The sequence below is a fragment of the Bos javanicus genome, chromosome 25, assembly GCF_032452875.1.
Source record: "Bos javanicus breed banteng chromosome 25, ARS-OSU_banteng_1.0, whole genome shotgun sequence".
NCBI lineage: Eukaryota > Metazoa > Chordata > Mammalia > Artiodactyla > Bovidae > Bos > Bos javanicus.
The window spans coordinates 38726493-38740840 of NC_083892.1; the positions used below are offsets into that span (position 1 = coordinate 38726493).

At 57.3% G+C, this 14348-nt stretch overlaps 1 protein-coding gene across 6 annotated transcripts in view; it reads left to right on the forward strand.

Moving 5' to 3' along the window:
- Positions 1 to 3191, forward strand: part of RNF216 (ring finger protein 216) — a 119784-nt gene extending 116593 nt beyond the window's left edge. For all 6 annotated transcript variants that reach the window (XM_061402249.1, XM_061402254.1, XM_061402251.1 and 3 more), the window contains one exon: positions 330 to 3191. In XM_061402249.1, coding sequence (XP_061258233.1) covers positions 330 to 649 — 320 coding nt within the window. In that variant the 3' untranslated portion in view covers positions 650 to 3191. The remainder of the gene's footprint in view (positions 1 to 329) is intronic.
- Positions 3192 to 14348: the final 11157 nt, after the last annotated feature.

Genomic DNA, 14348 nt, shown 5'->3' on the forward strand with positions numbered 1-14348 from the left:
CTCAGAGAGAGGCTCCCACCCGCTCCACCCTTTGAGCTGATCTGAGCCACCTTCCCCTAGGAAGACTCCTGTGGGCTGTGAGGCTCGCAGGAACATGTGCTTTTGTCCTTGGTGACTGCTGAGAAGGGTGGGGGCTGCACCCGTGCGTGCATGCTGCCTTGGGGACTTCAGTCGGCCTTAGTCTGGCCTGGCCATCACTCCTATGTCCACCAGGAAGAAGGCAGGTCGGCGGTGCGTGGCCTGACCTCTAGCAGTTCTGCTGGGTCCCCAGCAGGTCTGCACGCAGTGAGGTTAACCCTTCTGTCGACTAAATCTCACCTCCTTTTCAGAGAACACCTTCAAACGCATCGGCCCCCCCTTGGAGAAGCCCCCTGAGAAAGTGCAGAGGACCGAGGCCCTGCCGAGGCCCGTGCCCCAGAACCTGCACCAGCCGCAGATACCCGCCTACGCCTTCGTGCACCCACCCTTCCCCCTGCCGCCCGTCCGGCCCGTGTTCAACAACTTCCCCCTCAACATGGGCCCCATCCCGGCACCCTACGTGCCGCCCCTGCCCAATATGCGCGTCAACTACGAATTTGCCCCCATCCACCTGCCCCTGGAGCACAACCTGCCCATGCACTTTGGCCCCCAGCCTCGGCATCGCTTCTGATGCCTGGGCCCCGCCCCTCCAGGGAGCCCCGTCGAGTGCCTGGCAGTGGAGGCTGGATGTAGATGCTCCCTCCCACCCCGGCCCAGGCCCATGGCTGTGCCAGGCCTGCCCAGTAGGGGTGGTGGACTTGGCTTTCAGAAGGGTGGGCAGTTTCTTCCTGGGAAGGGCCACAGCTCCTTCAAGAGCGACCAGCTGGTGGTGGTACCCTGTGGGTGCCCATGAGGATTGGTCTGGCACTCCCTGGGCAGAGATCAGGGGCAGCAAAACCATCTTCCTGAAGAGTCCTGCCATTCTAGCTTCCAGGTGGGGGCCCTGGCCACAGGGCACCCGTCTGTCACTCATATCCCTGCGGGAATAGATGCAGGGAAATATTTGCCTCCATCCCCAGCCCCTGGCAGACAACAGAAGTCTCTCAGTTAAAACCATGTAAGCCTTCCTCACCACAGCAGTGTGACCCATAATAAAGTGACGTAACAGCGCAGTTTGGAGAGCCACGAGATTGGACCTGGGTCCAGCAAGCCTGGTTCTCCCATCCCCCGCTCCGAGGCCTGCCCAGCGTGAGGTGTGCCCCACCGCCCTGACCAGCTGCTCCCAGTGAGGGGGTGACTGAGTGATGTTCACAAGCCTGGGAACACCACTCGGAGGGGGGAGCTGTGGACTGTGTCCCTCAGGCCCCCACTGCCACAGGGGTTCCAGGGTCTCCCCTCTTGGCCATCGGATGAGACCACAGTGAGCCACTTCATGCAATGGGATGTTTGTGTTTTATCTGAAGAAACATTTGCTGTCCACTCAGTTTTCACTTTTCCAGTTTTCCGTGGCCTACTCAAGTTTCCCTCAATCCCTATTACCTACCGAATGCCTGGCAGCTGACGGTGGGGTTCCCGGAATCTTCGCCAAACACAGGGCCTTTCTGAGCTAGCTGTGACAGCCAGGTGGCTCTCCTTGGAGCTGTGTTTGCCACCCCAGGTTCTCCCCGAAGGTGTGGCGGGGGCGCTGGCTGTCCCCAGGGCCAGGGGACCTGTCCTGAAGTCAGGACTCGTTTGGGAGCCCCTGCCATGCCGCGCGTGGACTTTGGCTGTCCAGCCCCAGCCAGGTGTCAGCTGCGCCCCAGCACACGCTTTGCAGCATGTCACCACACTCCATCCCGCCTGCAGAGCCGTACCCCCCTGGGGATGAACCTGCCTGGCCCCAGTGTTAGCCTCCGTTCTCTGGGTGACACTCCGATGGCTGTGGGCTCCCAGAGCTCACACACACAGACCTCAGTGCAGTGGACATGCTCCATGTCTGGGCACCCTCTGCCACCAGCCTCAGCTGTTTTTCAGAGATTAAGCTGGAGAGGAGATGAGGCTGAGTTGTGCGTCCTTGCTCTTTTCTCCAGATCTGGGCTTGAGGGGTGCGGGTGCCTGAGGAGAGGCCACACCAGCTATCTGCTGCCAGGGGGCCCTCCCTGCCCAACCCTGCCCCTGCCCCCGCCCCTCAGGTGCAGCTGCAGGGTTTCTTCCTGTGCCTGGAAGACACGTTCTGCCCCCCTGCTCCCCACAGGAGGGCTCTGAGAGCCAGGAGCTGCCAACAGGTGTCCCCAGGTGCTGTCTGCCTGCTCAGCTGGTGACAGTCTCAGCCCAGCCCAGCAGAACCTGCTAGGTCTCTGACCCAATTCACCATCCAGCGAGGGAGCCAGCCTCCACCGTGGCCCTGTGGCCCGGGGTTCATGGCTCCACGGAGGGCCTGGGGCAGCGGCAAGGACCGACAGACCTCAGGCAGGTGTGTGCCCAGCGCCGGCCCGGTGACTGCCCTAGGACCTGCGCGTAGAGGCACCTGGCATACGGAGACCAGAATGATGGTCCCCTCAAGGCCAATCCCAAGGCTCGTCTTCTGAGATGAGTTCTGGCAGTTCTTAGCCACACAGGGCAGCTAGGGAACCACTCCTTCCTCTCTGAGCCCAGGGCACCCAATTTCCAGTGTTCCTCCTCCAGCCAGCGTGTGGAGTGGCTGGCAGGTCAGCGGCCACAGCGCCGTCACCAAGCGTAAGTCCCTGCGTGTCTGTGAAATGAGCCTGTGTGTCCACATGTCCTGGAGACAGCACCTGGGTCTCGGTCTCCTGGAGAAGTGGTCTGTCCTAGTGATGGGGTGGGGGGAGAGACGGGACATCCTCATCTGACAAGACAGTCAGTGGCCTCAAGACACTAACGCCGGGACACCCGCAGAGATGAGCCCCTGTCTGGGGACAGCAGTCCTGGAGGCAGCCAGCACCTTCCCCTCTGGGCTGCTGGGCTTGCTCCCCGGAGCGAAAGACTGCCCAGTGGCAGTCCTGTTCTTGCCTTAAAACTGGAGAGAGGAATCTAGTATTTGCACTTAGCAAAAAGTTTTAAAACAAGTGTGCATGACCAGTCACATTGTATAAAAACAGCAAAAATGATTAGTTTATTACATTTTTTTTTTCTTTCTGGTAGTAAAAATACATAATTGTTTAAACTACTGTGTGTAAAAAGCTTGTATTATATGTAACTTGTTTTTTTTTGTAAATAGATGTTTGTGCAGACTGCTCTCTGGTTTCTTTTCTCCGCACACGGCACAATCAGGCCCTACCACCCCCCGCAAAGTTACCAGGGCTGCTGGGACAGAAAGCCCATGGATTCCTGGGACAGATAACGCCTCACCTAACTGTTCTCCCAGAGCAGAGGTCGGGAGGCTGCACAAGAGCTGCAGGATCTGATTCCAGAGCTTCCCCCGAGGGGCCTGGCCTGCCCAGGAGGGAGGTCTGGCGATCCATCACACTCACCCTGCCTGGGGAGCTGCCCAGGTCAGGTGGGGCACAGGGGGTACTTTTGTCCGGTTTTACTGTTTATCTGGCTGCCCCGGGCTCAGTTGTGGCATACAAACTCTTGGTTGCGGCATGTGGGGTCTAGTTCCCTGACCAGGGATCAGATCCAGGCCTGCTGCACTGGGAGCGAGCATGGAGCCTTCGGCACTGGGCCACCAGGGGAGTCGCTGTGTGCTTTTCAGCACAGAATCACCTTTGACAAAGCATGGTCAGTCCGTCTTCCAGGTCTCTGCAAGCAGGCCACTGAGTCGGCCTGGGAAGTGGATGCAGAGGGGAGAAACCTCACTCAGAGAGAAGGCCAGTCTTGAGAAGGCAAGAGCCGCTGTTATGGCCCCTTAACGCTTGCCATGTTTGCCAGGCCTGGAGGCCACTGAGTCACGGGCGGGCACTGCACGCTCGGGCTCAAATCCAGTTCAGAACGTCAATAGACCACGCTATCCTTGTCCCCATTCACAACTTTTTACTGAATGGTGTTTTGTTTTTTTGTTTTTTGTTTTTTTTTGCACATCTGAAAAAGGCGTACTGAAGTAAATCCTAGACAAAACTTAATCTGCATTCCCAGCTTCTAAATTGGTATTTTTTTTTTTAAGTTTACTTATGCCATCTAGGTCTCGTTCCTGTACACGTTCCATATTTACATATTTGCAGCACCATCTAGTACTCTTGCCTGGAAAATCCCATGGACGGAGGAGCCTGGTGGGCTGCAGTCCATGGGGTCGCTAAGAGTTGGACACGACTGAGCGACTTCACTTTGACTTTTCACTTTCATGCATTGGAGAAGGAAATGGCAACCCACTCCAGTGTTCTTGCCTGGAGAATCCCAGGGACAGGGGAGCCTGGTGGGCTGCCATCTATGGGGTCACACAGAGTTGGACACGACTGAAGCGACTTAGCAGCAGCAGCAGCAGCACTATCCTAGACTGCTCTACGGCTCCCATCGGTAGATACGTCCTGTTTTCTCTCCCAGTCCGCAGTTGTCTCTTTTCCATCCTCCCTTCAGGCCACCAGAGTCACATTCCCCCTCTTCACCCTGCTCACCCTCCATGTCTCTGCAGGCACCTGCTTATCAGCGCTCCGGGCCTTTGTCATCGCAAAAGTGGTTCCATACCTCTGGCTGCAGTTCACTTTCTTCACCATCATGGCGTGCCCTCCAGGTGTGTGGGTCCAGATAGCTCTAACCTGTGCCTTTTATGCCTTCTGTGGTATTTCTGTGTATGGATTTGCCACAAGTGATCCAGCAATTCCCCCATTAAGGAAAATCTGGGTGCTTCCCATTTCCTGCACACATCACCTCAGTGGACACTCCCTTTGATGTCGCAGTAGACACATTTCTAGCAGTGGAGCTGTGAATCAAGGTTGGGACGGGTTGGGCGATGGGGTTAGGTATTGAAGTCTAGTTGATTTGCAGTATTGTGTTGGTTTTGATACGTTTCCTCCCAGTGTGTTTTTTCCTATGATATACCTAGTGTATTTCACAAAACTAGTAAACCAGATGTGCAGATTTTCTGTCTACCAGGAGCAGGAACAGGTATGAGCAAAGACTTCGTGAAGGTGGCTTTTAATTAGCTCACTCTTTTATAACCTCCTGCCGCAGGCTCTGTTCGGGTTCTCTTTGGACTTTTAAAGTCTGTCTCCCGGAGGCTGGTTGTGCCCAGCTGGCTGGCCCACTGTTCCCATGACCCCTGGTGGGTAATGATCATGTTTAAACCCCATCTGTGTCATCCCTCTTGGTTGGGATCAGCACATTTGGGCTGGGCTGGGGTTGGCCTTAGAAGGTGACAGTCAAAACCATTGTGGCATGGAGGCCATGCCCTGGGCCCTACACCTAGTGGGCACCTGTGTGTACACCACTAACGGGGGACAGGCCTGGGCCGGGCTTCAGGAAGGTGCCACCCAACTGGGTCTTGGGCTGTCAGGCTCCCCCAGCACGGGTGACAGAAGACATGCCACTAAAATAGCAGACCGTGGGAAAGAGGGGCACAGCAGGAGCCGCCAGGGGCTGGGGAGGTGACGAGGAGGAGCCTCCAGGCAAGAGGCCACAGAAGGGCCCCCTGGGCTGGCCCCTCCTCCGCATCACGGGAGAGGCGGGCTGGCCCCCAGGGGCTCTGTATTTTCAGTCCGTTCATCAGCGCGGGGCCTAGTGGAGGCAGTAGCACGTGTAGGACCTGGCGCGGGGCGGGGGCTGTGCGTGCAGGGTGGGCAACTGGCTGAGACGGGGCTGGGGCGGGGGCGGTGCCGCCCAGCACCCAGCGTTGCTCGCTTGCAAGGCGGCGGAGGGCAGCCTGGAAGCCGGAGGAAATGAAGGGGAGCGGTGACGGGGGAGGAGAGGGAAAGGGAGGAGCTCCGGGCCGAGCCCCCTCTCTGGCCTCTGGTTCCTGGGAGCTGTCCCTCCCCCTTCCCTCCAAGCCCTGAACAGGGCCCAGTGGAGCTCCTCCCAGCCCAGGACCAGCTGCCCCCGCCGCAGCAGCCACAGGAAACCGCCCGGAGCAGCGAACGAAGCGACGAGCACCGCGCAGGGCTCCCGCCCCGTCCGCGCTGCCGGCCCAGGGGCAGCTCTGAGCCCGCCTGCGGTTTGGCTGAGCCGGCAGCCCCGAGGCGGCCCCCGCTTCCCCCCAGCACGGCCGGCGGGGGCTGTCAAAGGCTCTCCAGGGCCCAGTGCACATCAACCACCTCGTCCCAGGCACCCCAAAACAAGCCTCGTCCCCGCCCCACCTCAGCTGCAAGAGGCGCCTCTCGGGGTACAGTGGCCGCAGCCTTCTCTGCCCTCCCTGTGTCAGCCCCAAGTCTGGTCCCCCCTGTTACCCTCTTTGTCTCTCTGTCTCTGTCTCTCCCTCTTTCCTCCTTTCTACCAAGTTTAAGGCCACTTACCCAAAAGAAGGGCTTCCTTCTGGCTCAGCTGGTAAAGAATCCACCTGCAATGCAAGAGACCTGGGTTCAATCCCTGGGTTGGGAAGATCCCCTGGAGACGGGAAAGGCTACCCACTCCAGTATTCTGGCCCAGGGACTGTATAGTCCATGGGGTCGCAGAGTCGGACACAACTGAGCGATCTCAAATTACCCAAAACACACATGATATAAAAACAAATAGAAAATACAAATTGGAACGCAAGCAAAGTGATCACTAGCACAGCCAAGAGTTAGGGCTCTGAAACACGTCTCCACCAGGTGTCCGCGCCCTTATCTTCAAAGGCAGCTTGACCTCACGGGTGGACAGGCAAGAGTTAGGAGGGTCAGTGTGTCTGGAAGGTGGAGACGTGCCCGCAGCTCAAGGGAAGGACGCTCTACAGGCAGAGGCAGTTCTCTGCGACCTGCTGGAGGCCCGGCTGCCCTGTCCCAGGCATGCTGGGGGCCTAGCCCGTTCCCAGCCTCAGCCCTCTGGGGCACACAGCCTCAGCCCTCCGGGGCACCCACACCGCCCCCACAGACATCTCCTTCCTCTCCCTCCTGATGGGGAGGAAGGCCAAAAAGGAAGCCCAGGGCGACCTCGAAGCTGGATGTTCCTACCCAGCTCCGCCGTTTCCTGCCTCTGGAACATAGACCTCTCTTCTGCTGAGGTGCTGGCTGTCTGGGATTCATTCACAGTCTGGAGTGTTCAGGAAATAACTGCTGGAAGAAGAAATCTGTGAAACAAGGATAAAAAGACCCACCTCAGAAGGGGGAGGTAGGGCATCCAATGAGACAGCGTGTGTGAAGATGCACTCTGACCCACAGGAGCCTCACAGAGCTTACCTGCATTGTTCTCTGTGGTGGTTCAGCCTCCAAGTCATGTCCGACTCTGCAACCCCATGGATTGCAGCACGCCGGGCTTCCCTGTCCTTCACCATGTCCCTGCCTTCACTCAAACTCTACTGAATCGGTGATGCCATCCAACCATGTCCTCCTCTGTCACTCCCTTCTGCCCTCAGTTTTTCCCAGCATCAGGATCTTTCCCAATGAATTAGTTCTTCGCATCAGATGGTCAAAGTATAGGAGCTTCAGCTTCAGCATTAGTCTCTCCAGTGAATATTCAGGGCCGATTTCCTTTAGGACTGACTGGTTTGTGAGTGAGTGTTCTTTGAACTGGAACGGTGGGCAGATCATCTGCCAGCTGGAGTGTCAGTTTCCCCATCTGTAAACTCTGGGGTGGGCTCAGGGGGTGCGAGAGGTTGGCTGGGTAGCCTGAAAAGCCCTCCCCACTCTAAAGGGCTGGGGTTTTACAGGTGTCCTAACAGCCCAGGTATCAAGAGCTGGAGTTTTAAGTTTACAGATATGTTTGCCTAGAATGTGTTTCACACAACAATAATTTAGCATTATTCATAAATAGCCCAAAAGTGGAAACCATCCAAATCCAATGTCCACTGTCTGATGAACAGACAAACAAAATGGGGCCTGTGCAGACAGGATAGTATTTGGTCATAAAGGGAAGAAGGGCTTCCCAGGTGGCGCTCGTGGTAAAGCAGCACACCTGCCTGCCAGTACAGGAGATCCAAGAGACACGGGTTCAATCCCTGGTCCGGGAAGATCCCACAGGCCGTGGGGCAGTCAAGCCCGTGAGCCACAGCTGCTGAGCCCATGCCCTGGAGCCTGGGCCCCACAAAAGAGAAGCCACTGCAACGCAAAGCGTGAGTACCACGGCAAGGAATAGCCCCCTCCCGCCGCAACTAGAGAAAAGCCCGCAGAGCAACGAAGACCCAGCACGGCCCCCAAAACGGATTAATTTAAAAACTTAATAAAGGTGAAACTAGGCAATGTTTTATCTTTTTAAAAATACCTCGGGTGAAATTCATAACAGATTAGATGCTGCAGGGGGTCAAAACAAACTGTTACTGAACTTGAAGACAGCAATAGAAACTATTCCGAACAAAGAAACACAGAGAAAAGAGGAAGACGGCCAGCCAGGGCCCACCCTACACCCTCAGGGACGACGGCCTTTGTGAGGAGGGCCTCGGGCCGGGTGAGTCGGGGGAACTGGCCGTACCCCAGCCGCTTCTGAGCCCCCACGGGCACCTCGGGAGCCACAGGAACCCAGGGACTCCCTGGTTACCAGTGCTTTGATGAGACGTCATCTGGAGCCCTGGAGGGGTGGGAGGCTTTTACATACAGCCCTCATATCGGCCAGTGGCGTTTCAGGGAACAAGGAAACCCAGCAGGCAGGAGCCCCCTGGGCAGACCCCTGCACTCCCGGTGAGCACAGACTCCCCAGGGCACACTGCACCCTGCTCCTCACCTCTCCGCTTGGCCAGAAGCTTCAAGAGCGATTCCGTCCAGGTTGGGGAGGGTGTAAAGAAACACTCACCCTCTGCCGGGCAGGGGCTGTGGGGAGGGTCTCAGGGGGAGGCCATCAGACCGCATCGATCAGAATGTCAAGTGACCCAGGAATTATCCTTCCAGGAATCTAGCCCGGGCACTTGTAAACAGGCTCCTGCCACTGTTCCGTTCAGCAGTGTCTGTGCCAGTCATGATACACGAGATACGATGTGAAGGTCGGTGAGCAGGGGCCGAGGTAGATAAGACGGGACGTGACGAGGCTACGCGACAGGACAGAGGGAGGTCTGTCTGCGCAGATAAGGAACACTGGCATCTGTTCGGGGACAGCGAGGGGAGGGGCAGTGGACATGTCCGATGCTCTGCGTTGGAAAATGAAACACAACCCTCGTACACCGTTGCTGGGGATGAAAATGGTGCAGCTGCTGTGCGAGACGTTATGGCAGTTTTTCAAAACCTTAAAATTGGAATGGCCACATGACCCAGCAGGTCCACTTCTGGGTCTGTACCCAAAAGAATGGAAAGCAGGGCCTTGTACGCTTGCGTTCACAGCAGCATTATTCACAAGAGCTAATAAATGGAAGCCGCCAAAACGCCCGTGGACGGATGTGGCGTATCAATACAACTGAACAGGATTCAGTCTTTTTATTTTTTTGGCTGTGCTAAGTCGTCGTTGCTGCTCGGGCTGGGCTTTTCTTTAGGTGCAGCAAGCAGGGGCTACTCTTTAGTTAAGGTACACGGGCTTAGTTGCTCTGCCGCAGCATGTGGGATCTTCCCGGACCAGGGATTGAAACCGTGTCCCTTTCATTACAAGGCAAATTCTTAACCACTGGACCACCAGGGAAGCCCCAGTATTCAGCCTTTAAAAAGAAATTCTGGCACTTGCTACCGCGTGGGTGACCCTTGGGACCATTATGCGAAGTGAAATCAGCTCACCACAGAAGCACAAGCACTGTAGGCCTCCACTTGGGTGAGGTCCTGAGTGTCACGTTCATGGAGACAGACTGGGCAGGGGTGGGGGCCAGGGGCTGGGAGACCGGGAGCCAGTGTTCAGTGGGGACAGAGCGTCCGTTTCACAAGGTGGAGAGAGTTCTGGAGATGATGGTGGCGATTTGATGATGGTCCGACAGTGCGGATAAAGACGGCTCTACTGAACCATTAGGAACGGTTAAGACGGTACATTTTATGCTAGTGTCGTTTAGCTGCTAACTCGTGTCTGACCCTTTGGTGACCCCATGGACTGTAGCCCGCCGGGCTCCTCTGCCCATGGGATTCTCCAGGCAAGGATACTGGAGTGGGTTGCCGTTTGCTCCTCCAGGGGATCTTCCCAACTCAGGCGTCGAACCTACGTCTCCTGCATTGGCAGGCAGATTCTTTACCCCTGAGCCACGGGGGAAGCTCCCTTTATGCTAATGTATCTTACCACAGTTAAAAGTTATTTGGTTAATTAATTGGAATAAAATAAATACAGTGGGGGGTCATGATAATAAGGACATAACATATCCCTCGGCTCCCCCGTCACAGGGGTGCTGCCTGTGAACCTCAGCTCTGGAAAGCAGCCCACCAGGATGGGGAGGCGCGGGGCTGACAGGCCCGCGCCCTGCTCGTCGGGGACGGCTCTGCCTGCGGTGCGCTGCCCTGCTCTCCTGAACCGCCCAGTGGGGCTCGGAGCCCGGCGCCCGCGGTGCAGCATTGCTCTCCTTCTCATCCCCGTCTCTCCTCATCCTGGGGTCACCTCCCAAAGAAGCCACTTGGCCTGGACGCTCGTGTTCCTTTGTTTCTGGGGGAACCGATCCCATGAGTTTCAGTATCTGGACATACCTGTTCCATTTGTTGGTTCTTTACTGAAGCATCACTGACTTACACTGTTATGTTGGTTTCAGGGGCACGGCATAGTGTAGGCTACACATATTCATAGTGAGTGTTACACAGAGATGTACTAAATGCTACAGTCACTACCAGGATAAGTCGTCACCATGTGTCACCCACCACACCGGGGTGTTACAGTATTAACTACACCCCCTATGTTGTGCATTGCGTCCTTGTGAACTACTGATTTTGTACCCGGATATCTGTACCTCTAAGTCCCCTTCCCCGATTTCACTCACTCATCCCCCGCCCCAAGTCCTCCATTCTGGCAACCACCTGTTTGCTCTTTGTGTCTGTGAGTCTGTTTTTGTCTTGTTACTACAATATTTGTCTTTGTTTGACTTATTTCACTTAGCAGCATACCCTCTAGATCCAGCCATGTTGTCACAAAAGGCAAGATTTCATTCCCTTTTATGACTGAGCAGTATTCCATTGCATGTATGTGTGTATATATATATACATAGATACCATACCTTTTTTTTTTTTTTTAGTATTTATTTCTTTGGCTGCACGGGGTCTTAGTTCAGCATGTGGGAAATTTGATCTTCATTTCGGCCTTCAGGATCTATTAGCACCGCATGCAAACTCTTAATTCGCAGCGTGCGGAATCCAGTTCTCTGACCAAGGATTGAAACCCGGCCCCCTGTACTGGGAGCACAGAGTCTTGGCCACTGGACCACCAGGGAAGCCCCCTATTCTCTTAATTCTTTTTTCAGGCAAGGCTTTCTTACTGGGGCACTGCTGCGGCAAGGGGAAGTGAGAACAAGCAAACCAGATCCCCTTGCCGGCTCCTCTTAATTCTTAAAGCAACAACTGTGATAGGGATGTAGCTCTTTCTGACCAGCCTGCCCAGCCCCAGGTTCCTGGCAGGTGTGTCTCCCTCCCCTTCTGGGGGTCGTCCCTGTCTGGTGGGGGTGGGGGCAGGGAGAGGGGTGCAGGGTCCCCTCCCCCATCTCCTGCAGTTTTGGTCTTAATTATTCACACCTCAGGGAGGCTCGGCCTCCTCTTGGCTAAGCTCAGGGGCCCACACAAACCGGCTGGGGCTTCAGGCCAATTGCTCAGCTCCGCCCCACCCCTGCTGGGCAGGCCTGGGCCCCTTCTCTGGGCCTCCTTCTGCCCGGAGCCCCCATCTGTCCCCTTCTCCTCTTGCTGCCCCAGGGGTCTCGGAGCCCCTCCCCCATCAGTCTTGCTGTCCCTGGAAGGAGGGAAACTGAGGCCAGAGGGTCCCCAGGGAGTCCAGAGGGGTGGGTCTCTTTGTAGCATCACCCACTCTACACTTCAGTGTGTTTTGGAGCCCTCCCCAATTCTGGCAGAAGCCGCTGTGTCCCTGGAGGAAGAGGGGCCCAGATAGGTCTGGGTGTCCTCCAACGAGGTCTCCCCGGAGAAGAACAGGGAAAGAGCCTGAGCTGGGGAGCACAGGGGGCTGGGCTTGAAGTGTCCTGTGAGATGCCCCTGGGAAACTCTGAGGGACCCACCTGGGTCCTCCCGGGGCTGGAGCCCCCAGCGGGACTGGGAGACCCAGCCCAAAAGGATGTGAATGGCTGTCTGTGAAAAAAAAATCCCACTTTTTTCTGGCCAGGCTGCATCTTGGGAACCACAGCTGCCCCCAGCTGCCCCGCCTGGCCTCCAGCAGTCCTGCCCCTGCCAGGGAAGGACTCACGGAAGGGAAGAAAGCTTGTCTCTCTTTGCTTCTTCCTTCCTTACAAGTTCAACTGCATGTTCTTCATTTGGGCTCACAATCAACCCCAGTGGAGTAGCTTGGAGCACCGGCTGCACCTGCCCAGACTCGCTGGGCACTCTCTAGGCCTGTTTCCCTATCTGAGCAATGGGAGGCTGGACTCCTGCTCGTCCTCCACGGCAGGCTTGGGGGGAACCCACCCTCAGAACTCTGGGGACCTGCTGGCCCCCTACCCAACTGGAGGTGGGAGGAGCTGCCAGTCAGGGTCTAGGAGAAGTGGGGCAAGGAGTCCCCAGGGACAGAGGGTGGCAGCCTGTGGGCTGAGTGGGGGCGGGTCTGTGTGCCTGTGTGTGTGCATGTCTGTGTCTGTGTGCGTCTGTGTTGTGTGCACTGGGCTCTTGTACGTGCCTGCATGTATTCCTGTGTGCACACACCCACTCGCGTACACAGGTCCGTGTGCCTGTGTGTGCAGGGTCCTGCGGTCCGGGACCTGTGAAACGGAAATCGCTGAGGAGGCAAACATGCTTCTGGCTGGAGGAAGAACTGCACCCCGGAATCTGACGTGGGGCCCCAGAGCCAGTTCTGATGGGGGCGGAGGTGGGGTGGGGGTGGGGGGGTGGGCGCACTTTCCGGTCAGCACAGGTGCTCCTGTGCGCCACGGGAGTGTCTGCCTCCTTCCCATAGCATCCTATTGCCTCCACGGGGCCTGGAGACAACGGCCTCACTCGAGCAGATCCACTCCTCCTCGAGACCCAGCCAGGTCTCAGCCACAACTCCTGACCTTTGCGTGCGCTGTGGTTCCCTGGCCTGGCCGCTCTTCCGTCCCAGGTACTAGGTTAGGCCCCGCTCCTCCCTAGGTGTGATCGCCTCTGCCACCAGACTTTGCACCTCGTTTGCAGAGATGGGGGGGAGGGGAACAGCCCCTGGAACGCGCGCAGCCGGTGCTCATTTTTGCAGAATGCGCAGCCGGTGCTCATTTTTGCAGAATGCGTGGAATTTAGAACCAGCCCCTAGGCCTGGCTCAGAGGATGCGGGCAGGGGTCCGTGGAATCTCTCCAGGACAGGTCATTCCGCTCCTGAGCAGCCCTCTCCTCGGGCACCGCGGGGAACACCTCCACCTCGCTCCACTGCCCAACTGGGGACCCCCACCCCCAACGGTCTGTAAGAGCTTGGCTCTGGAATCCTCATCTGTTCCTTCCACGTCACCGAGACTTTTCTGGCTTCCAGCCTGGCTTGAACAGCGGTGGGGGTTGGTCGCCAGGACCCCGCTGGGAGCTCACCATCCCTTTGTGGCCGCCATCTGTCCTTGTCAATCTCGAGACTCCCGCCCCCAGGGGCCACCAATCACAGCGCAGGCATCCCAGTTTCGTCATCGGCAGCCAATCAGCGCTTCCGCTGACCGCTCAGGCCCCACCCCCCGCCCCCGCGAGACGGCCGCAGGCCCAAGTCCATCTTCAGCCGCCGCCTGCCAGTTGGACCCGTGGGGTACCCATTCCACTCCTAAGGCTGCGCCTTGCTGCTCTGAGCCTCAGTCTGCCCCTCTGTAAGATGGGAACAGGCAGGCTCTGGGTAACAGGAGGGACTGTACAGGAGGGCCCGCCCAGCACCTGTCTCTCTGGAGGTCCCCGCAGGGCTGGCCACGTGGTCGGCCAGGGACCAAGAAGGGCAGGGTGGACTTGGGACCCAGGTGACCCCTCGAGGCCGGAAACTTCCTGGGCTTCTTATCTGCCAGACAGAGAAGTGGCTCTGTCCCTCCGCAAACTGGGCACAGGCGATATCTGATCCAGGCACCCACCCTGGACCGCAAGCCTAGTCCACCCAACTGACTCCTCTCAGGGCCGCTCCCCACCTCCGTGGGAGCCTGCGGTCTGGGGCTGTGGATGGACGCACTGGAGGCCTCTTCAGTATGGAAAGGGGCAGCCCAGGCCTCCACGCTCTAATCAAGGCACACCTGCCCAGGTGTGCTGGTTTGTGTGGGCTTGACCTCTAACCCCTAAACGTGCAGGAGTCGGGTTCCCGGGCCCACACCTCCCGTCTGCCTTCATCCCAACGCGCACGCGCGAGCACACACACACACAGCCTCCGGG